We start from the raw sequence: 24,026 nt of genomic DNA on the forward strand, positions 1-24,026 counted from the left end.
GGACTTGACCACCAAAACTTAACCTTGTTCACTGATCCATGAAATGAGATCGAGGTCAAGTGAAAACTGTCTGACGGGCATGAGGACCTTGCAAGGTACGCACATACCAAATATAGTTATCCTTTTACTTATAATAAGAGAGAATTCAACATTACAAAATTTCTGAACTTTTTTTTTCAAGTGGTCACTGAACCATGAAAATGAGGTCAAGGACATTGGACATGTGACTGACGGAAACTTCGTAACATGAGGCATATATATACAAAGTATGAAGCATCCAGGTCTTTCACCTTCTAAAATATAAACCTTTTAAAAAGTTAGCTAACGCCACCACCGCCGGATCACTATCTCTATGTCGAGCTTTCTTCAACAAAAGTTGCAGGCTCGACAAAAATTCTTAGTTTTTCGAAAAATTCAAAGTTTTGGAAACAGAAAATTTATAAAAATGACCACATTATTGATATTCATGTCAACAACGAAGTGTTGACTACTGGGCTGGTGATACCATCGGGGACGAAACGTCCACCAGCAGTGGCATCGACCCAGTGGTGTAAATAGTTATCAAAGGATATACAATATTCATCTTAATTTATTTTAAAAATAACTATTTCTAGTTTTGTGATATCATAAATTTTTATTGAATGTAAGCACAAGGAGATAAAAATTGAGGCTTGGAAATGAAAATATCTGTTGATAATTTTGATGCAATTTAGTGCTCCTTTAGATCTACTTTCATTAGGTGAACTCAATGTAATCAATTAAATCCCAAAATAACTTCTAAATTAACATTTAATAAAAAAATAAAAAGTGCAGAGAAGAGTGATATCACCAACCAACATCCCTACATAATGTATCAACAGGCTGGACTGTATGTTGACCTCTAAAGGCTGGGTTCATTTTGTTGATGGTTATTGTTGTGTTGAAGTACATCCTACATCTTTCTTTTTTACATAGATATACACTGTAAATTACTTGGTAATGAATGTGTAGCTGGAGATGCCTGGCCTAGTTAAAACCCCTGGTTCGTGTGATTTTCAATGTCCTCTTCATGTTTTGTTTTGAACTGATCACATTATACTTCCCTACATATAAATCTACTATCATATGAAGATTTGTTAAATTTCACAGTTGTGCTTGGAAGTGCACAAAGGCCAGAAACACTGAAGATCTACTATGTATTGGGCATGATAGAAAGTGGAAATGGAGATAATTCTTGGCTTTTGGCCCCCACAATAAAATTGTAGTTGAGGTTATATGCTGATTTAAGTAAGTTTAATAATGTCTCCTTGTTAAACATCAAAGATTTTCACATTGTATGCCATCTGTATACCTTTCCAAGGAATCTTTCAAATGATTTAGGAGCAGATCAAAATCCTCAGATGAACTTTAATAATCAATTGTTTCAACTAATGCATGTTCAAAGATGTTGCTTCAAGTACATTTTCATGTTCAATTGCACAAAAAACACAAAATAAATATGTCAAATATATTTTATTAAAAAAAAAGAAGCAACAGAAGTAAAGAAAGATAGCTTTTCTGTGTAAAACAAATAATTACATATAAAGTAACAAAATAGTTCCTCCCTACTTTCACATTAGGAGTTTAAACATGTAAAATAAGTTAAAACAATGAGTTAATGTTTTGTGGTCATCACAACAAGGAGTGATAAAGAAAAAGGAGTAATCCTATAATTTACGAGTACTGAATGAAATGGAAGAAATTTTTCAATGCATATTATAACTAAAATATGAAAAAGGAATTGTCACAGAAATATTCATAGGATGTGAATAGAAAACAAATAGTTCCTCTATATGTGCCATGTAACCAAAAAAAGAAATCAGAGTATGTCTGTAAAAAATAAGAAATATTGCATTTCTCAGCACAGTGCAAGATAAATTTTTTTTACTGATTCAAATCTTTCAAAGTGAATGGGTTTCAAGTGTATACATAAACCATTATGAACCTAAATTGTCTTTATGATATCAAAATTTCTTAATAAAAAATTTCAATTGTTTGTCTTAAAAACACTCATTAATTTTCAACTTCAAAATGCTGGTTATTTAACATATAACATGAATATGACATGACATTCTAGGCCATCTGAACTGCTGCCTGACTAGAAATTGTATGTACAATATATTTCATGATTATCAGATCATTAAAATCTATTTGCTTAAGTACTAAAATACAATGTCAGTAACCTACTCTTGACCAACTGATGAGCCCAGGTAATTAACAGTAGATATTTAATTACCTCCTCATCACAAGATTCTGGTAGATAACTGACTAGTTTTTCATGATGTCTAAAAGCTAATGGATTATCGCATAAAATTGGTATAAAAGATAACCAGATAAGAAAATGAAAAAATGTTTCAATTTGTGTAAATATTTCAATGGTATTTTGAAGAATATGTTTCATACAGGTTTAGTTCTTTAATCTTAATCTTAATTGTTTTGTGGACTTTTTTGTTTTTCCTTTGTAAACAGATTAATTGTATATAGATTCATAAATCCTTTTGTTCTTTAATTTTATTACACTTGATTAAATAGACTGGTCTTAAATTTTTTGTTAACAAAATAAAATTGTAAGTTCTAAGTTTTAGTTAAGTGATACAACAATCATGTAGACTTTCCAGTAGTTGTCTGTACTTGACATTTTACCTTCAAGTTGTAAGTTAAATGAATTCAAAATTATATAAACAAATTTATAAATACATTTCAAAAATATATCCATGCTGAATATTCTTGGTATCACTTTGAGTGCAATACAATCTAAACAGTTATAACTTTTAAGTAATAATTAATTTCTTAAAAGCTAAAGGACAATTTACCTACATCATCTTTTTTATTACTTACTATGTGAGCAATCATACATAAAAATATTATTTTTCTAGATGCTTTGTTTTATTTTCTCACCTTAAAACAGAAATATGCCATTTTGTGAAGTTTTGAACAAATGATGATGCAATTTTGCTGACAACTGAAAGAACAAGCATTCAGAAATTGTGAACTTCAAAAAAAATGTATACCTTTCAATTATTGTATAAACATTTGCAAAATCTTTGGTGGTGATCTCTTAATGGTAACAATAGTTGTTAATGGCAAAAATAGTAAACAAACAAAATATAAAAAAGACAGTAAAGTTTTGTTTATGAACAGTCGTAAGTCAAAAGTCTTTCAACAACAGACAATATCTCCCGAAATATATGTACTGGTATATATCCAACATAATTATAACTCATTATGATATAGAATAAAAAATTGAAGGACGCCCCATCCAGACCCACATACAGAATAAAGAATTGAAGGACACCCCATCCAGACCCACATACAGAATAACTTACTTGTAATGATCTATATGATAAGGTTGGTGTGTTTGATAGGATCAATGTTATATTAAATTCTTTAATAAATATTTCAGGACCAAGTAAGTTAAAAGAAAGAAAAAAAAACCGATATTGCACCTCATCAGCAATAATAAAAATATATTAAAATAGAGACTTTAAATAGCCATGGAAACAGTCATGGATAAATATGAACACAGAGTAGAAAGAATGTGATCTTTGGCAATACATAAAACAAAGATGATATGTAATTCAACAACAAAAACACAATGAGGAAATTTACCTAAACACAAAAAATGTATTGACTGTCTTTTATAAAAATTGAATAAAGACAAGATACTTATTACCTTACATATACAGTGAATCTATTTATAGTCAAAACCTGTGTAAACTACAATCTTGAACTCGTTTATCAGGATGTGCAATTAATTTCCTGTAGGTATTATACTTGTATAAACTATACACAAATCTCAGGTTTGTCCAACTATGAAGGAAACTCAATATTTTACTCAATTGACAAAAGCAAAAAGTTGATGTCAAAGACCAAATCAAATTAAGTTGCCAGTAACATCATCTCAATTTGAGCAAAATTTGGGGTCCTTCAGATTAAAATCTTTGCTCTACATACATGTAGGCTTTAATCATTTATATTTATAGTCCTCACAAGGTGATCAATCTTAAAGATGTTTTTGGTTATAGACAGGTTTCACTGATATGTTTTCTTTAAGTATGAAGTAATTTGCATTTTATACTTTTCTTTTCATCCCAGAAATATTCAAAAGGCCCCATATATGTTTATATAGAATATTCCTTTGATCTCACTTCTGAGATTAATGAGGAAAGCCTATTATAATCAGATGCCAACATACCATTATGTTCAATAGGCAGAGAATTCACATCAATATTGGAAGACAGTTGTCTCCCTTCATGTGACAATTAATTTAAAGCTTTCGAATATAAATGAACTCCACTTCTAGAAAATGTCGAACTATAAGTAAAATGGTCCTTTAAAAATGATAACATTGAATGAAGGGTAGACAAATAATTTGTCTTATGACCATAAAAATCAGCTGCACATAAATTATTAATTAGAACACAGGAAATCTAAAATTTGTATTAAATAATAATCTTTGTTTACAAAAAAATATTACTACACAATTGCATAGTTAAGATGAACAGGCATAAAAATATCAGAAACTTTATAAATGACTTGAAATTTCAATGGATAAAAAGAGAGAATATTCTTTTAAATACGAAACTAATTTTTCTTTTTAATTTTTTCTCCCCTCTGCTAACTAGTTGAATGAGTTCAACAATGCTTTAAATCTGCACAAAGAATCTGAAAGTTACAGTTGTATGATTGTGGTGATGTCAAAACAGCTACTTTAATTAGCATTAATTTAAATTTAATTGATCTTTAACTCTTGTAATAAGTTGAGCAAGTTGAATAATAGGACTCCATGTATCCTCCTAAAAAATTACTTAATTTATAATTTTTTTTACAAAACACTAGTGAAAGTAAGATAATGATATTGAATTTTCAAAACTGAGTCAGTCGAAACTCAGCTCTTTAGAATACCTATTAAGCAATCATGAACAAAACTTACTCTTTCAATTTTCTCTGGGAATGAGGAGCAAAAAGCACATAGGGATGCACATAAATGATTATTAAATGAATTTTTAAATGCAGTTTCAAATTGTTCAAATCTTATACATATTACGAGCAGATGTAAGATAAAGATTTTAACCCTTTAGATGAAGACCAAACAGAAGGAATATAGAGGTCACAGAAAAACATGACAATTTCAATTAAAACAAATCTATTTATTTGGATTTCTCAAAGTAATTGATGCACAAGACATGATAGAAAGAATATAAATATAACTTCCTTTAAAATCAATAGAACAAAAATAATTGAATACGATAATATTTCTTTACAAAGGAAGATAATGAAAATAAAAATTAATTTACAATGCATAGAAATTTCATTTACAAAATACATTAAAATGTTTTATGGGTAAATATATCAACTGTTTCCAGCTGTTCTGTTGTCATCCCACTGTATATAATACCATTGATCAATACACAACAACTGAAACCTCCTTGAGACTATTACAGAAACAGTTTGATATTATGTTTCTAAAAATAAATATTCTATACATATACATAATATATCAACACTTTGCACATTATATACATATATATATAAATATTGGACTTATTTGTGAAAAATTAATTTGACCATGAATATATAAAACTAGAGAGCTCAGCAGCTACATACATTTACATACATATATAAATAACAATGACTTTATAACAACTGTAACAACATGTATAAAATATACATCTTTAATATCACAATGAGTTAGCTCCCCTGACAGGAAATGGGACAATTACACAACCAATCATCTTCAATACACGTAAAATAAATTCCAATTGCATTGATCTATAGCATAATCAATATTCTAACTTAAATATTTTACAATCTTGTTGGATCATATATATTTAGGATATGCCATGATTGATCAATACATCATTAATGGTGTAAAAACAGACTTATTAGTTGTATTTGTATGTTTGCTTTGGTATTGTTTTTAGGAGGAATGAGGATAATCACTTTCTTCTGTCAAATACCAGTTAATCAACTTTGTTTTCCTTTTTAACAAAATTTTTGCTGTCAAAGGGCAAATCTAAACCCAACCTATCTTAAGCTGGTGAAATTACCAGAGCTAATGATAAAGCCTTTTTCAAGCTGTTTTATTTATTTTTGTAATAACATATCATCACAGTGGCAGATCCAGGGGTTCTGGGGGTTGGAAACCCCTCCCCCTTTTGATGAATCAATGCATTTGAATGGGGACATATGGTTGGAACCCCCTCCTTAATCCTGGTTTGGGAATCCCCCTTTTTGAAAATGGCTGGATCCACTCCCACATAAGAAGAATACATACAGATTAAGGTACAACAGAAGTATTAAGTATGAGAATTTAAGTGACTAAAACCTTAAGTTCAAATATTTAGCTTTCAGTATTTTTTCTTTCAACTTCAGTTAAGAAAACCAAGAAAAATTCCAGCCAAGGGAAATATGACAATTGTTTTTTTTTTTAAAATAAACCAAAATGGAAAACAAATTCACAATGTTAAATTTAATATCTTACTGCAAAATGCACTCAGTGGCATCTACCTATTATATGAACATAACAAGATGCAACAATCAACATTGAATACAAAAATAATGACTACATGAACATGATTTTGATCAAATGTGATTACAATGTCTCACAAACATGATCATAACTTTTCACAAAATAAAACATGTTTATCATGATCATGATGTTCATGATTACTATGATTATCATGAAGTATTGAGCTTGTCTCTTTCCTGGGACTACTTTGAATTGTATTAGAGTTTCTAACAATTTTCTGATCATTATTTTGGTTAATTTTTTTTACATTCGTCAATGTCACATTTTCTGGATCTTTTTGTCTCATATTAGTTCCACTTGTAATTAACTCTCCAAAACCTTGAGAATGTGAAAATGCATAACCAGAACGCAAAGAACGTGTACTCCTTCTCATTGTTGATGCTCTCCTTAAATGGAGATCTTTAGATCTGGACTTGGAAGCAGTCATTCTCTGCTTTAATCTTATACGATCAGAAAGTGTTGGCTTTATATCCACCATATAATATCTATAAGCCACAACTGGCATTAGTAATACAACATTTGTTAATAACAAACAAAACCAGAAATTAGGTGATCCAAAAACTTGGTATGCAGCGCCTTGATAGACGTAGTTGAACACTGGGGCATAGAACGCTAAGATGAAACAGTAGTAGAAGATACAGCTTCCCCAGACCACAACATGACTAAATCCTGTCCAGTAAGAGGTATCCATTCCACACTGAAATAGAAGTAAACATCATATTAATTAGTGTATCAACTAACTTATCATTTATATTTACCACTACAGCATAATGTTTTCTCATTCTGATCCATGTAATAGGTTGAGATTGGATATATTATAATAAGCAACATAGTTTTAATCATGGGCCATTCATTATGTTAAATAAAGGGGACAGCAGTACAAATTCAGAAAAATGTATAAAATAATCAATAGGATTGCCCAAGTTACATCTATTCTAATAAATCTTCAAAGCCTTATGTTTGTAAAATTCATGAAATGACTAGTTTTCTCAATAATAATTATCCACTCATGTCATTTATCATATTTCATTTTACTTCCCTCAAGGAAATCATCCCAGCTATATAAAGGATAAAAAACAACCTCAGAATTCAAACCTAGACCAAGTGTTGTATGATCTGTTTTCAACTTCTGACAACTTGGTTTCTACTCCCCATTTTACAAAATATATAAATAGAAATATAGTTACCCTCAGATTGACAGCTACAACTAAAATACTGGCTACAACAACTCCAAATGATTGAGAATCTGCTAGATCTGTTCCTGAGCTACCAAGACCATCATGGAAGGCACCATAAGGTATAAAGAATAAAACTAAAGATGTTATAAATCCCTCGGCAATACTCCAAGCAAATACTTTCTTATTGAACAATGAGTCTGCTATACCTGGTGCATACAACTTGGGGTAACGAAGGGAATAGTATTCATTCACATCCTACAAATAAAATATATCATAAAGTATACACATCAAATACATTGTCATTGTCCTAAAGTATAAACATGAAATACATTGTCATTGTCATAAAGTACTTTCAGGCTTGTTTGATCTACCACATTTTGTGCCTATTTTCCAATCTATCAAGGTCATTTCCCAATATACCAGACAACAATTCATGTTCTTGGATTATGATAAAAGTGAAAAATGGCAATACAATGTATATCTAACTTGACCTAAATTTAACTGCACATTAAAATATCAAAAGCATTGGTTGAATTCTTCAAAAGTTACTGCACAGAAACTGTTTGCTGTCAATTTTCAGCAGCCTACAATATTTAAAAAAATGAATATTCAACCAAATGTTTCCTTTTGAAAACCAATTAAAAAAATTCCTGCATTCATATTCTTGTTTAAACTGTATTGGTAACTATACACGACTGCATACATCATTTATTTTATAATATAAATGGTCTTATTCAGTTGGTGATGGCTAGCAAGGTAAGTATATCTAATATAGAATTTAAATGTATGTATAGATTATAACATGCCATTTTCCATACTGGCCCTGGTATCATCCTGAGACTCCCATATCGGCCCAAGGCTTTAGCCGAGGGACGATATGGGTCGAGGGATGATACCAGGGCCAATATTGAAAAGACCTGTTATAATCTATTTATCACATATTTAAGTTCTTTAGAAATGGGAAAAAAAGTTCAATTATAACAAGTAAAATGAAACATAACAGGTAAAATCTTAAACATTTCACTACAAAAGTGCTATTAATTGTCGTTAAGGATGTAATTACGTCATGTGACGTCATTTGGAATCAGGGCACAATAACCAATTTACTCTTTTTACCCTCGGCAATTTTGAGGTTATTACCTATGCAAAACCCAACGTGTTTGTAACAAATATGTGATAAATAGTTTTTATGTCTTTTCATTAATTATAATAAATGTACTATAACCATGTATATTGGTGTGAGTCAAGGCTCTATTTTGAAGAACGTACTTTAACCTATAAAGGTTTACATTTACAAATTGTGACTTGGATGGAGGGTTGTCTCATTGGCACTCATACCACATCTTCTAATATCTATTTGTATTTCTTACCTGATCAAATACTCCCATCATCAAAACAGGCAGTGAGGTATACATTACATTGTAAAAAGTGATGAAGTATGGATCAAATAATGTCTGGAAAATAGAATTGTATAATTACACTCAAGTTTTAAGCAAGGGTCAGATGTAGAGACTTTATTTAGAAGGATTATTCATACAAAGAAATTTTTACCCATGCCAAATAAATTTTGAACTTCTTCAATGTTTGCAGATTTAAAGAAAGCTCTATAGCTTTATCTGCTCAATACCCAATCTGAGTCAGATAAATGTTCTTTATTGAACCACATACAGCCCATGTTTCTTTACTTATAATTAGTTCTATTTTACTAACATTAAAAAAAGAGGTAAATAAATCAATTTGCACATTTAAATGATATGTTTCTATCACACACATATTTAAAACTAAATAATCCAATGATGATTGTGGACAAGTTTGTTTAAATTTGGTAACATAGTTTAAAGGGAGAAGATCTTTTGTAAAAGTCACTACATCTGGCATTTTCAGACCTTGCTGGAAATCACTTACACATTTATAAGACAGTTTTTTTTCTATTTGTTTGATGTATTTGAGCTTTTGATTTCACCATCTTATCAGGTACTTTCTGTTTAGAATTTTCCTTAGAGTTCAGTATTTTTGCTATTTCACTTTTTGTCCTACCATACTTAAAAATAAAGACTTACCTGAGCTGAGAATCCACAGTAGAATGCATACCAGAAATGACACAATGTGAATGCAAAGTTTTTGTAGAAAAAGTATTTAAGAAATTTGCACATTCTGAAATAACTCCATCGTCCATGCACTAACAACAAACGTTCTAAGTATCTAAACTGACAGATTGAATAGTCACTGGCTAGAACAGCTTGCATTCCTTCTTGACCACTTATTCCAACTCCTATATGTGCAGCTAAAAATGTAGAGATAATATATGTTATGGTTGAAGGGATGGACAGAATGGTCAGTTATTCATACATTAACATTGAACAGTAAGGAGCAAAAAAAAAAAACACAGCCTTACTTGGTTAATCAAATAATGCAAGAATTTTAATTTCTGGTAGCAAGTATGATAAATTGCACAAATAAGAGTAGATTTTCACACCTTTTACTGATTGTAAATAATTATGAAATAAATACCATATAATATGTAACATCATCATATCATCCATTATGCTTAACTATAACTTAATTTTATCAAGGACAGATACTTTGCCATATCTTTTGTACTTCCAAACAGCACTAACATTGTACACTTATTTTGTATCCACCAACTACCTGTAGACCTTAATTTCAATATAACTTACTTTTAATCATACTGACATCGTTGGCCCCATCACCAATAGCTAAAGTAATAGATTTTTTGTTCCTTTTAACGAGATCAACAACCATAGCTTTCTGTAAAGGTGTGACTCTACAACATATCACAGCTTTACAGGAACAGCCTAGTTCTAACAATAATAATTCCATATCTCGGTGCAAGGCATGTATCTGAAAATACAACAGGACATTTCTTATGAGTTTTCAAGTTTGTAGTACACATCTTCTAAAAATACCTTTGAATTCATGTTTTCTGATTAAACACTAGTTTTTACTTTTATTCACTTGATCTCATAATGCAACAAGATTCAACACATATTTGTATTAAACAATCTTAACTGAAAGCTATTTCTCACTAATTAAACCCAAACTATACAAGCTATAAAGTATTCTGTTACAAAAAAGATGTGAGGAATTAATATGCAAATGAGTCACAGTATAAAATGCTCACACAAAGCTTGATACCATATTTCTTGAAGCTCTGATAAAGTTTGTGTAAAAATGAGACAAAATTTTCTTATATTGTCAAAAGGACAACAGATGGACGGTATCATGGAGAGCAGTATACATAAAATCCTAAGAAGGAGGAAGGGTGAGGGGTTTAATGGTTGATTGGCAAAAATATGTTCAATTTATAAAGTTAAGTAAATAACATTCATTACAAAAGAAATTCTTAGTATACACTATGCTATATAAAAAAAAATATATGTTTGGTATTCTTGTACATGTATATACAAAGAATATTTTATGTCAATTTTTATTCAATACTTCTTGTGTAGTTGAAATAAAATTAAATGTTTTAATTCTTACCAAACTGTGTCCATTTATAACCAAAGCAAATTCGTCAGAATGAGGCAGGTCAGGACTGATGTCTGCTGCTTTTTGTCCATTATAATAAACTCCACCATTGGAAAAAGCCACTCCTACTTCCTCTTCCTTCTGTGTTTTATTTTCATGTTTGATCTTCTTTATATTTTGTAGTGCATCTTTCATTTGTTTTTCAACTGATTCATAAGTTTCTCCATCAACGATAAAAATCTCCTCCATTTCATCTGTGATCAGCTGACATGAATAACCAATGTTAATTGCAGTTTCTGAAACAAAAGAACAATCAACTGACATAAGTAACCAATGTTTATTGCATCTAATTTAAACGAGCAAGTAAACAGTGCTTCAGTAACAAGTTCAGTTACCATTTACTGTTATTTGCATTTATTTTTATGATTACCTATTTTGATCTGTTTGCTTGAGTTCATTAAGTTTTTGACATGAAAAGAGACTGAAACTAATAAAAAGATGATAAACCAATATACTCCACAGAGTGTGTGATAACGATATATTCTACTATTTCAAATGTAAATTTTACTTAGAAAGACTGATAATACATCTGTACTTAAAGAGAACAGATCAGAAAAACAAAACTATATTTCAAATGCCTGCTATGGAAACAACCAAATCATAGCTAATTTATCATCAGCTGGTAGAAACGCTTTTAAACCAGGGTTGGCAAAGTATTACCCACCCGGGAATTCCCAGGCAGGAAAACCCGGGTTTTCCAAGGCTGGACAATACTCCCAGAAATGGGTAATAGTGGGCATTACTGGGCAATATTATTTTTTAAGCCCATTTTAACACAAAATAGTAAAGACTTGTTATAGTTTCATAGTATAACAGCTAAATATATACTTTTTATACAGATAACCATTGACAGTCATTTCTAGAAAATTCACTTTTATTCTCTTCTCTCTTAATTTTATATGTAGGCAGAATACAAGATTTGCACATTTAAAGATACCTTTTAATTACCAAGTATTGTTTCAATGGCAGCAGTCCTTTTGCGCCAATTACTGTTTTTCATGGGTATCATTTGCGCCAAATTTTGTTTTTCAAATGTATCAATTGCGCCAATATTCGGAACTCATTTGCGCCAATTTACCTGTACACATATTTATTATAAATATTAAGGATTGATATATATTTATTCTTATTTTTTACTTTAAAAGTATCATATGTTCGGAGATATTTCACCATGAAGATGATCATCTTTGAGAAATTACTTAAGACGCATTAGACAGTCAATGTACAGAGAGAGAATAGAACTTATTGCTTTGCTGAATATTTAATAAAGATATGCCAAAATAGAAGAAAAAAATAGAAGCTTAAGTTTTGCTGATTATGTTTTAGCTACATTTGTAAATGACACAGTGCTGTGCTCCCACCATGCGTATGGGCTTTATTATTATTAGGTATTATTATGAACTGTTTTGTGCATTTCAACCTCCAATATTTGTGTTTTTGGACAATAAAGTGAAGTTACAAGCTACTATACATTAAATTGGGCAGTACCCATGCAGCAGCTAAGAAGATATATTTCAGAAAAGGAAACATTTGCCGTGTAACCTGCCGGTTCCAAGTCCAAATAAAGTAGTAGGGAAGTCATTTTACTTCTAATTGGCGCAATCGTATGTTTTATTTTTGGCGCAAACGATACCATGCAATTTTAAAACATGTGGCGCAAACGTAACATTAGAGAAAAAAAGTTGTGGCGCAAAAGGACGCATTTTTGGCGCAAACGGATCTCTCTCATTTCAATAATCCAAACTTTAAAAAATGCATTTTATTGCAGTGTTTAAGTGAATTGTTAATTTTAATTGTTATACATTCATATTGCTAAATAAACACCCTACAGGGTCATGCCTATAAAAATTGAAAGGACTGATTATTGTTACATAAACAAATCTGTGTTCTAATCTGAATAATTACTTATTAATTAGTGACAGTACATATACATTATTTAAATGTGATGTTTCTTAATACATGTAATTGTTAATTCTTAATAGGAGCTATATTCATTTGAAAAAAAATGATTTATTTGCTTTCTATTTACAGTTTGCCAATCTAGACAAATGCTAAACTAACAAAATAGGGTATAAATATCTTATTAAATGTATTGCATTTGTGTTTATCACTGAATCCTCTTTAAAATTCAGACAAATATTTTATATTACCCAGTATTGCCCAATATTACCCACTAAAACCCGGGTTTTCCCAGTATTTCCCACTGGGCTGGGCAATACTCATAAAACCCGGGTTTTTGCCAACCCTGTTTTAAACCTGTTCCTTTAAAACTTACTACATTAAACCTTAATTGTAATATCAGAGCAACTGGTATATCATTCTTACCTTGCTTGTCACCAGTAAGCACCCAAATTTTAATCCCTGCTAGAGCCAAGTTAGCTATTGCATCTGGTACCCCATCCTGTAACTTATCTTCTATAGCTGTTGCACCTATTAATACCAGATTTTTCTCAATTTCTTCATAAACTTCATGTAATTTGTCATCTCTGTCATCCATAGCAGTGCTGAAATATAAATTCATTCTTTTAGTAATTCATTCAGAAACTTTATCATAATGTAATGTATCTTCAATGGGTAATATATTTTCTTATAGACTTGCTTTTTCGTGAAAAATTATATCTTTTGAATAGGCCCATACATTTCTTGATATGAGACTTTTACTCATTAGAAGACATTTACTGGAATATGAAGCTGTTGTTATAAGTGCCTGAGGACATGCCACTGCTCAAGGTTTGCAATTTTTTTAAGTTATAAAGGGTAATTTCTCTACAAGGGTAAATGACTCACAACCCAAATTCAAACTTAGTGCATTTGGTGGTTCTGGGCATTGTGCATACGTTACGTAATATTTGGATGAGACAAACTTAAGTAAGAGTGTGGAAATGAAAAAAATTGCAAGTTTCCAAGTTATAAAGGGGCATAAGTCTAGAACGATAAATGACTCTATGTCCAAATTTGAACTCTGTCTGTGAGTTCTGGTTCTAAGCATTGCATATGAGTTTCATAAACTTTGTATGAGGCAAACTTAAGTTAAGCAAGGAAATAAAAATAGTACAGGTGCACAGGACAGAAAGATGGAATAACCATCAAGGGTAACACAAAATGCCCCTATTGCCTAAGGGGGAGGGGCTATAAAAGTAAAATCTAATTACTTTATTTCACAAATTCTGCTTCCATCTATTATTGTGATTGTTGAAAAATGAACGAAAATGAGAAATAAATTGTACAATGTCAGAGAATGCTGTATTGAATTAATGCTATACAAATGTCAGAAGACTTAAAAAAAAAAGTAATAAAGGAAAGGTGAACATGTTTTTCTTCTCTCCTTTTTTGATAAAAAAAATAATCTTGCCATACCTTGCAAGATGGTGTTTCTCCTTCCAATCAGCATAAACACTATCAGGAATATCTTTGACTGCCAGACATAAAGTTCTAAGTCCTTCTGATGCATACTCCTGGGGAAAAAATGTGGTTTAAGTCAACAACAGTGTCATTGAAATCATTTGAACAATTTTTAAATATATCTCAAAATCATATATAGGTTGATGTTGAAATATTTTCAATATAGTTTAATAGAGTAAGAGTTAAATCAATGTGATGGGTATATAAATGAAGCATGTACAGCAATTTTAATCAACCACAGAATGTTTTTCTGTTGGTACTATAGTATGATGTTGTGTCTGTGTTATAACTTTAGTTCTAGTTTACAGATTATAATGTAATTTTTACAGTTTAATTTATATAATTAAAGGAAGATTGGTATTACAATAAAAGCTTTGATAAACATTTTTTCATAACAAGAGCCTTAGTGGATAATAATTTATGTTAAATTAAAAAAAGTTCATTTTACCTTTTTTTTCTTATAATAAAATTTTCTTGACGAAGAAAGTCAAAATGTTTGAGCAAGCTTTTGCAGTTTTTTTTTAACATGTTAGGGGTTTACGCGTTTTAATTTGATTACATGCTAACGATAACACGATTATAGGTGAGATACACTAAAATTATAACTTAAAAATTAAATGTGGATGTGATACATGGTTGTTTTGCACTGATGTCCACCAAAAAATCCTCCCTGAATTGTGATTTTCATGCTTTTGTGTAGGGTCAGATAACACAAATACAACTCAACCTATATTAAATTATTTTTGTTAAATGTTAACAAAATTACATTTAGATGGTGTAATGTCAATTCCTTTAAATCAGCACATTTTGGATCCATCCTTTCTAAGACAAGAGAATCAGCTCCTTTACACCATAGCTGTATTTTACCTTCTCTTCTTACTATAACCTGTCAACAGAAAATAAAATAAGTGTGATAGAAATGATCTTATAATAGTAAGAATGATGTCACACAATATAAGGGTTTGTTAAGTTGTAATGCTCAGTGCTATGACATATCAAACTTTTGTACAATTTCCTGTAGAATTTACATTTCAAAGGGACATAACTTGTGTAAAAATAGTTGACCCACACTGATATTATACTCATCTAAGACATAATCATTGCTCATATACCCTTTGATATACATTTCATAAAAAATTGTCAAAAATTGTACTAGTGAAAAGGCTTAATGGAAATGACAGACACCCAGTATTATTTTGCCCCCCTAATCACTTTGCACAGGAGATAATTAAGGTGCATATTTCTTAAAAGAAAACTAGAGCCTGTGTCGCTCACCTGTTACTGTATTTACTGATGTTGGCCATCTTGGTTGGCAGGCAGGGTCATTATACACTTTTTTAAAATAGATACCCTAGTAGTGATTGTGGCCAAGTTTGGTTAAATTTGGCCAATAGTTTTAGAAAAGAAGATTTTTTACAAGTTACAAAAATGACGAAAAATTGTTTAATATTGGCTATAAAGGACAATAACTCCTTAAGGAGTTCTCTGACAATTTTGGTCATGTTGACTTATTTGTAGATCTTACTTTGCTGAACATTATTGCTGTTTACAGTTTATCTCTATCTATAATAGTATTCAAGATAATAACCAAAAACTGCAAAATTTCCTTAAAATTACCAATTCAGGGGCAGCAACCCAACAACCAGTTGTCCGATCCATCTGAAAATTTCAGCGGAGATAGATCATGACCTGATAAACAATTAAATTTTCTTTAGATTTTCTCTAAATGCTTTGGTTTTTGAGTTATAAGCCAAAAACTGCATTTTACCCCTGTGTTCTATTTTTAGATGTGGCGGCCATCTTGGTTTGATGGTCGGGTCATCGGACACATTTTTTTAACTAGATACCCCAAAGATGATTTTTGCCAAGTTTGGTTAATTTTGGCCCATTAGTTTCAGAGGAAAAGATTTTTGTAAAAGATTACTAAGATTTACGAAAAATGGTTAAAAATTGACTATAAAGGGCAATAACTCCTAAAGAAGTCAACTGACCAGTTCAGTCATGTTGACTGATTTGTAAATCTTACTTTGCTGAACATTATTGCTGTTTACAGTTTATCTCTATCTATAATGATATTCAAGATAATAACCAAAAACAGCAAGATTTCCTTAAAATTACCAATTCAGGGGCAGCAACCCAACAACGGGTTGTCCGATTCATCTGAAAATTTCAGGGTGGATAGATCTTGACCTGATAATCAATTTTACTGTCAGATTTGCTCTAAATGCTTTGGTTTTTGAGTTATAAGCCAAAAACTGCATTTTACCCCTGTGTTCTATTTTTAGCCATGGCGGCCATCTTGGTTTGATGGCCGGGTCATCGGACACATTTTTAAAACTAGATACCCCAAGGATGATTGTGGCCAAGTTTGGTTAAATTTGGCCCAGTAGTTTCAGAGGAGAAGATTTTGTAAAAGTTTACGGACGACGGACGCCAAGTGATGAGAAAAGCTCACTTGACCTTTCAGGTCAGGTGAGCTAAAAATGTAAAAGATAACTTACAGACATTCTTTTTCTGACATTGTTGAAGTCAAGAATACTCAACAATTCATATACTCTCTGTTCACCTTGGATCTCTACTGTTATAGTTGTTGGTGTTCTAGACTGTAAATAGTCATTTTAAAATCATTGAATCTAATGAAATTCAAAGTATTCAATATTAGTTATTAAGAGTCACATAGTATATAACCTTTAGTAAAGTTAATGCAATCAAATTCAAATTCAAATTTAAAGCACATATATAATTATTTTCATTAGCTGCTTTACTTTGTAGATAAAATATGGTATTAAGGTTTTAACACAACGATTTGGGACGAGACTAGGATAGGCTTCTTTTACGCAATTAACACAATCCATTTAGATGACCGTGTTAACTTAGATGTGCCTATTCCATTTCCAAAATTGGTTCCCCTTGGTAGCACAGAATTCAAAATTTAACATAACTAACATTACAAACCTTGAAAACATATCCAAAATTTCTAGCTGCTGACACAAGTGCACCTTCATCTGGAGACTGAGCTTGATATTCTAGTTTGTCTGAAATGATGATCATTCAAATAATATAAAATGCAGTTAGTACAAATAACTAATGATAATCTAATTCGAAAATTTGTTTGGTTCTATTGAAGTTATGAATCCATTCCTTGTAAAGAGATTTATTTATTCATGTATTCTGCTCTATAATTTGTTAAAATTATCATTATTTCCCTGATTTTTGTCTTCATGGTTATAGACTATAAACTTGTGTGTTGGATTACATGAATGTCCCCTCCTGTTGCAAAGGCCATACTTATGTGAAAAGGTCATCTAATGTTGAAACACAAACTAAATTAGTACTACTTGAAATTGTCAAAGTTCATATTTTTATGGAAAATCTAATGGCAATACATGTATATACAAGAATTCATGGAAGATCTAAGGACAAGATACACAGGACTTCATGGAAGATCTAATGACAAGATACACAGGACTTCATGGAAGATCTAATGACAAGATACACAGAAATTTATGGAAAATCTAATGGCTAAATATACAGGACTTCATTGAAAATCTATCACATGAAAAATATCCAATATGTTTTGAGTCCAATATATTACCATCTTTAGTTTCAGGCATCACAGTATGACATAAGGCTAACAGTGTAAAGAACTGTTCCACTTTAAAATCTTTTTCTCTCATTTTCTCTATCAGCTGTCTATCGTAAAACTCAAAGTTAGGCTCTGCATAAGGATTGCTGGATAGGTCAACTTTAGGTGTATTCTGAAATATATTAATCATCAGAATTTCAATTTCAATATATTGAACTTGAACCATATTTAAGGGGAAAAGTAATTGTACAAAGTAAGCTTCGCTGTTCATAACTTTTCACTTAGAAAAATTATATTTAGAAGTTCTGTATAACAACGACAAAACCCCTCCAAATCTCAATGGTTATCCAGTGACATCAGACAAGCACAAAACATTTCAGTTGTTAGAGAAATGGACTATTTCTCGTTACAGTCTGTGGTAAAGGAAAATTGAAATTTGAAGAGATTAACCTTTGGCTTAGTCATAAATACAACTTTAACAGAAATTAATCTTTTAATTTTAATATTTCTGAAGAAGATCCAAAATATCAGTACATAAAAAAGTATGGCTTGTCTATTTGATTTTAAAATTTAAGACATTGGAGAAACTATATATGATTACATGCAAGATTAAATATTTCTTGACAAGTTTTTTTCATAAATTTTACATCGGGCATGCAGCAATTTAAATTGGTCATGTTTTGGTTAAATGCACATAAAAATATAATTGTAGCTTGTATATCCATGATAAGTTAAACCATAAGATTTCTTATCATGTTGATGGTTATCTTTTGTTGAGTAAGAAATTCATGTCTTTTAATATATTTTTAATCCATTTTTATATTATAAGTATAGCAAATCTATATCAAGATGCCCCTCTCATAATGATGTAGGTTACAGTGAAAATCTGACAAAAGCCTCAATTTTTATAATTAACATGTTTTGAAAACTTTATTCAGAAGTTTGAAAAGATTTTACATATCAGGGTATTTTACAAAAGGGCATATGTATGGCACTGAAATTTGACTTCTGCTTTCATCCGTCCTTTCAAAAGAACAATTAATCCTTTTGAAATTTTATAAATGTTGATTGAAAAGCTTGAGTGTATAAATATTTAGCTCAGAATTTATTTATACATACACTGTACATGATCTATGTGTATCAATTGCATATAAGATAGTCGTTTAGATATACAATATGTATATGTATATGAACAAATTAAAGTAAGAACATGTTTACTGAAAATACAAATCTCCATGCCTATAACTTCACAAAAGGAAAGATAACATACATTTTGATATTTCTGTGTGGCTAAATATGACTGCAATTTCTTAACTTGTATTATAATGTTATTTTTGCAATTTCAACACCCAAATGATAGAAACAAATTAATTGTTGATGTGTATCTTACAGAAAGACATTTGTTAAGGTTGTTATCAATTGCCACTACACAAAAATATTCATGTAACAGTAAATAATTAATTTCAACTTCATATAAATGTAAACAATTGTCAATCAACATACTGTGGATGCATTATTATTCGTTGGATACCAATTTTCGTGGATTTCAATGTACAACAAATTACTAATTTTCTATTAGAATGTAAATGTTCAATAAATAACACATTTTCTTTAGGCTTGTATATATGCAGACTTCGGCAAAACCACAAAATCAAATATCCAGGGAAATGCAAGTTCTTCCGAAACCAAGAAAATTGGTATCCACAAAAATAAATGAATACACATATACAGTAATTTTGAAACTAACAAAGCTGAAGAAGGCTGAACATGATTTCTGCATCACATCTTGATACTTACTTCTGCTATTTCTATTATTAAGTTGATATCAGCCTACATATTTCAAATAGATTTATGGGTGAAATTTTTGTCTCTGTAATTTTTTTCAAATTTTGTTTCATACTTTTTTTTAGGTCAGTATTTATATATAAAAGTTAACGTTAAAATTCTGGAATAATAACAATGTAGTTAAGGTGTGATTGAGCCTCTGCATACAGCAAATCCCAAATTACACCGTTTGGTTACAGACTAGGCAACAGGTAACAGATGTAGACTTTCAAACCTCCAAAGTTGGAGATCTTCTTCTTGCAAACTTTAAATATGTTTATGAAATTTTTGTTTGTAATTTTTTTTCAAATTTTGTTATATATTTAAATAGATGTTGACTTTCAAACCTCAAGAGATGGAGATCTTTTTCCAATGAAGCTATCCGATTTCAGATAGAATATAATATTCAGGAGAAAGAGCAGTCTGGTTTGCTCAAGGTAAGAGTGTATTCCTTAACTTCTTCTTCTGTAGATTGGTTATTCAATGAAATTGTAAAATAAAATCAACAAAAAAGGATGGTTTAGAACATAACGTAGGTTTTTATGAATTTCAGATGGCCATGGATTTTTGATGAATATAACATAATGACAATAACTCTGGATTGTGATGTTTGAAAAAAATTATTCATTTACCACTTTATTGGCTTCCAAAAACTTTATATTTTTCAATTTTAACAAAGTTTTAAGCAATAACATACTGTTTTGTTTTAACAGTATAAACCATTTATACTTAAATCAACCTTTTTGTGCAATGTATTAGATAATTCAAACATAAAGAAGGATGTTGCTTGTTACTATGTTTAGTCAGGATTAGTTAAAGTTATGACATTTTGTGGTATTAAAATGTGAAAACCTAGTCTTACCCTACAAGCTACCTACAAAATGATACATTTCTTTCATTAAACGATTGAAATAAAGTGCTGAAAACAATACTGTATAAAAGAGTTTGATAATGATTTTCAGATGTTTTCTTTTTGACTGGTGCATCTTGATACTTTTAAAACTGAACATGAGATTACAAATGCAGAAGGGGATTCAGATTTCAAAAAGGGGAAATAATTGAGGTATTTTTAAGAATGGCAATCACAAGGGGTTGGTTAATAATTTTAGAAATATTCCTAATTTTGATTCTAAAGCAGCATATTACCTCAGTAATGACGATAGAATTTCCAAACTCATCAAAGGCGTCACCATAAGATTTCCCAGCTATTGAACATTTCTTAAATTCCATAATATTCTACAAAATAGAAGTAAAACTAATAAAACTTTAAAATAAATGCAATGGCAGGTATATTGATAATGCAAAATAGTACTTAAACTAGAAAAACAGTTAAATATCTGAGACTGGTAAAGAACTTTTCAAGATCATCCCATTCAAAGTTGTTTTGGACTTACAATTTTTAATTGTAAGCATTTTCTCCCTCTTTTTGCACTTGAAAGGTGTGTTGATTTGACATTACTTTTGTACTTCTTTACAGTCTAACAAGGCATATAAGTCTGTTAATATGAAAGAAGTTGAGGTTTAAACACCTTTCCAGTTTCGTTTAAGTTTATATTCTAATTTGTTAACAACTGTATTTACCTGAGTTAAAGTCCCAGTTTTATCTGAGAATATGTATTCTATCTGCCCTAATTCTTCGTTCAGAGTTGTTGTCCGTGCTTTGGCAGCTGTCTTGACCTTGTCATAGTACATCTTTACATCCCAATTTATCCACATGCTATTCACTAATCTTATTATCTCTACGCTGAAATATTCATAAATCTATCTATTAAAATCTTGCACATCATATAATTCTAGTTTTATGCAGAGGTTAGTGTATGTTTTTACAGACATTAGAAATACAAGGGGAACAACACTTGTGAAATCTGAGACTTGCTAAAACAATTTTTCTTCTACTAGTACTTCAAAGCTTACTGATATCACTGCATGTGGATTTAAGGTCACAGTGACCAAACTTTGAAAGCAGTATTTCATTATATAATATATGCTAGAAAAAACAAGCACAGTGTAATGGTCATTTAAGGTCAAATATGCAGATTTTCATATCTTTAGGACATCACAAATGACAGCACTGTACTTAAGTGACAGTATAACCTTCTACTCATGAATTGATAGAATTTATATGTTTTTTTTTCATGATTGAAGAATTTTACTGTTTTTGCAATTTCAGCTGTAACATAACTTGCATACAGTATTCTGAAAACTCAAATACTTCTAGTATCTGACAGCACTTGTCCAGATATTGATCTGTCTAAGATGTTGTCTTTTTAGTAAATCATTGAGTGTGTAAAATACATTTTAGAGTACTGTTCAACACAACCAAACAAACAAATGTCTTACCTGACATATAGAGATATAGGCACAACTGTATTCAAAATAATGATGTAAGAAAAGAAGACTAAGAGTGCAGTAACAGTGGCTCCCTCTTGTTTGCTGCCATCTTTATCAGGGGATCCTGGGATATAACTATCCCATGGTAAAAAGACCTGAAAGTCATTTCCTTTTAATGTCTCCCATATACCACATGCTGCTGTCATTACCAAACAACAGGTCAATAGAAACAGAAAGATCTGAAAATATAATTAGTGTATTTGATTAGATATGTTGTCAAAAAATCCATTATAATACCTTAAGCACAAAAAGCACTTCTTTTTTTTCTTCTTAGTAGTTTCAAAAGAAAAGCTACTTCTACCTTTGATTCTAAAGAAATGTGAGAACTGATGGAATTTAGTAATATTTCAGAAATTTACGGCCTCTTAGAAAGAATAAATACTTTAAATTCATATATCAATTATTTCAGGTAGGGCATACAAATCATAGCCAGCTGTATAGAATACTATAACAAACAGTGAATATTTAATATCAACCTACCCCAATAATTAAAACATTCATTAATCTGTCAATATTTGTCCTTTTGAATATGGCTTTTCCACTGTTCTGCATCAACTTTGTGTCCCTGCCAGCAAAGATGACCAAACCATAACACCATTTAGTATTACGTAACACACATCCACGTAATAATATCTTCTCATTATCAATGGAGTAGGTATTGTTCTTATAAGTCATCTTTCCTTCAAATTTACTCAAGTTGTTATTAGGAGCTTCACATACTATGTCAGCTAAAATATAGATGTCAGAGATAAAAGTAAAATTTGAGTTGTAGTCATGCATAAATATTAATATCTCTTGCAATTTAAACTGAAATACAAAAAAAATATTAGAAATAATACTAAGCCACACCAATTTAATTCCCTGTTCAACAGACCCACCCGCACCTATTTTTTTCAAAACAGAAAAATATTTTTTTTATATTCCCACTTTGATTCCCATCCAGATGTCCATTTCCTGCACTATTTTTTTTGTAAATATTATAAAAAGATATTAACACTTCTTTTAAAATCGCTGTTTTACCTGTATTTAATAATTTTAAACCTATAAGCACCCCACCATCTGTGTAAAATAAATTGTTTAATCATTAAACCCATATATATCCCACGTGGGAGTGCTCCAATATAAAAGAGGAGAAAATACCTGTGCCTTGGTTTTCTTCCCCTTTACTTACATTCCCCATCAAAATATATTCGTTTTCAGAACTTCTGAACAGTTGCCTTCAAATGCAATTATATTGTATGCTTGCTGAACAAAACTACCCATACTTGCTATGTGTTTATGAACCTATCTGGATTGATTCGGGGGCCTAATCTTCAGTAGTTATCGTTTGTTGATGTGGTTCATAGGTATTTCTCCATTTGTATATATATATTAGATTATTGGTTTTCCTGTTTAAATTGTGTACACTAGTAATTTGAGGGTCCCTTATGCCCTTATAGCTTGCTGTTTTGTCAGGGTCATAGCCCTGTGTAAAAGGCTGAACAATGACCTGAATTTGTTATTATCAAGTTGGGAACAACCCTTCCTCAGACAAGGGGTCATTTTG

The 24,026-nt window shown here is 30.6% G+C and overlaps 1 protein-coding gene across 5 annotated transcripts in view; it reads right to left on the minus strand.

The window, feature by feature from the left end:
* Positions 1 to 1,476: 1,476 nt before the first annotated feature.
* Positions 1,477 to 24,026, minus strand: part of LOC143073125 (phospholipid-transporting ATPase ID-like) — a 68,186-nt gene continuing 45,636 nt past the window's right edge. For all 5 annotated transcript variants that reach the window (XM_076248452.1, XM_076248448.1, XM_076248450.1 and 2 more), the window contains exons 10-25: positions 22,961 to 23,208; positions 22,430 to 22,659; positions 21,671 to 21,833; positions 21,236 to 21,325; positions 18,275 to 18,437; positions 17,635 to 17,714; positions 17,181 to 17,282; positions 15,446 to 15,565; positions 14,635 to 14,732; positions 13,603 to 13,781; positions 11,230 to 11,513; positions 10,407 to 10,590; positions 9,789 to 10,012; positions 9,099 to 9,182; positions 7,738 to 7,983; positions 1,477 to 7,247 (exon numbers count right to left, since the gene is read on the minus strand). In XM_076248452.1, coding sequence (XP_076104567.1) covers positions 6,636 to 7,247; positions 7,738 to 7,983; positions 9,099 to 9,182; positions 9,789 to 10,012; positions 10,407 to 10,590; positions 11,230 to 11,513; positions 13,603 to 13,781; positions 14,635 to 14,732; positions 15,446 to 15,565; positions 17,181 to 17,282; positions 17,635 to 17,714; positions 18,275 to 18,437; positions 21,236 to 21,325; positions 21,671 to 21,833; positions 22,430 to 22,659; positions 22,961 to 23,208 — 3,107 coding nt within the window. In that variant the 3' untranslated portion in view covers positions 1,477 to 6,635. The remainder of the gene's footprint in view (positions 7,248 to 7,737; positions 7,984 to 9,098; positions 9,183 to 9,788; positions 10,013 to 10,406; positions 10,591 to 11,229; positions 11,514 to 13,602; positions 13,782 to 14,634; positions 14,733 to 15,445; positions 15,566 to 17,180; positions 17,283 to 17,634; positions 17,715 to 18,274; positions 18,438 to 21,235; positions 21,326 to 21,670; positions 21,834 to 22,429; positions 22,660 to 22,960; positions 23,209 to 24,026) is intronic.

Source organism: Mytilus galloprovincialis, chromosome 4, assembly GCF_965363235.1.
Source record: "Mytilus galloprovincialis chromosome 4, xbMytGall1.hap1.1, whole genome shotgun sequence".
Taxonomy (NCBI): domain Eukaryota; kingdom Metazoa; phylum Mollusca; class Bivalvia; order Mytilida; family Mytilidae; genus Mytilus; species Mytilus galloprovincialis.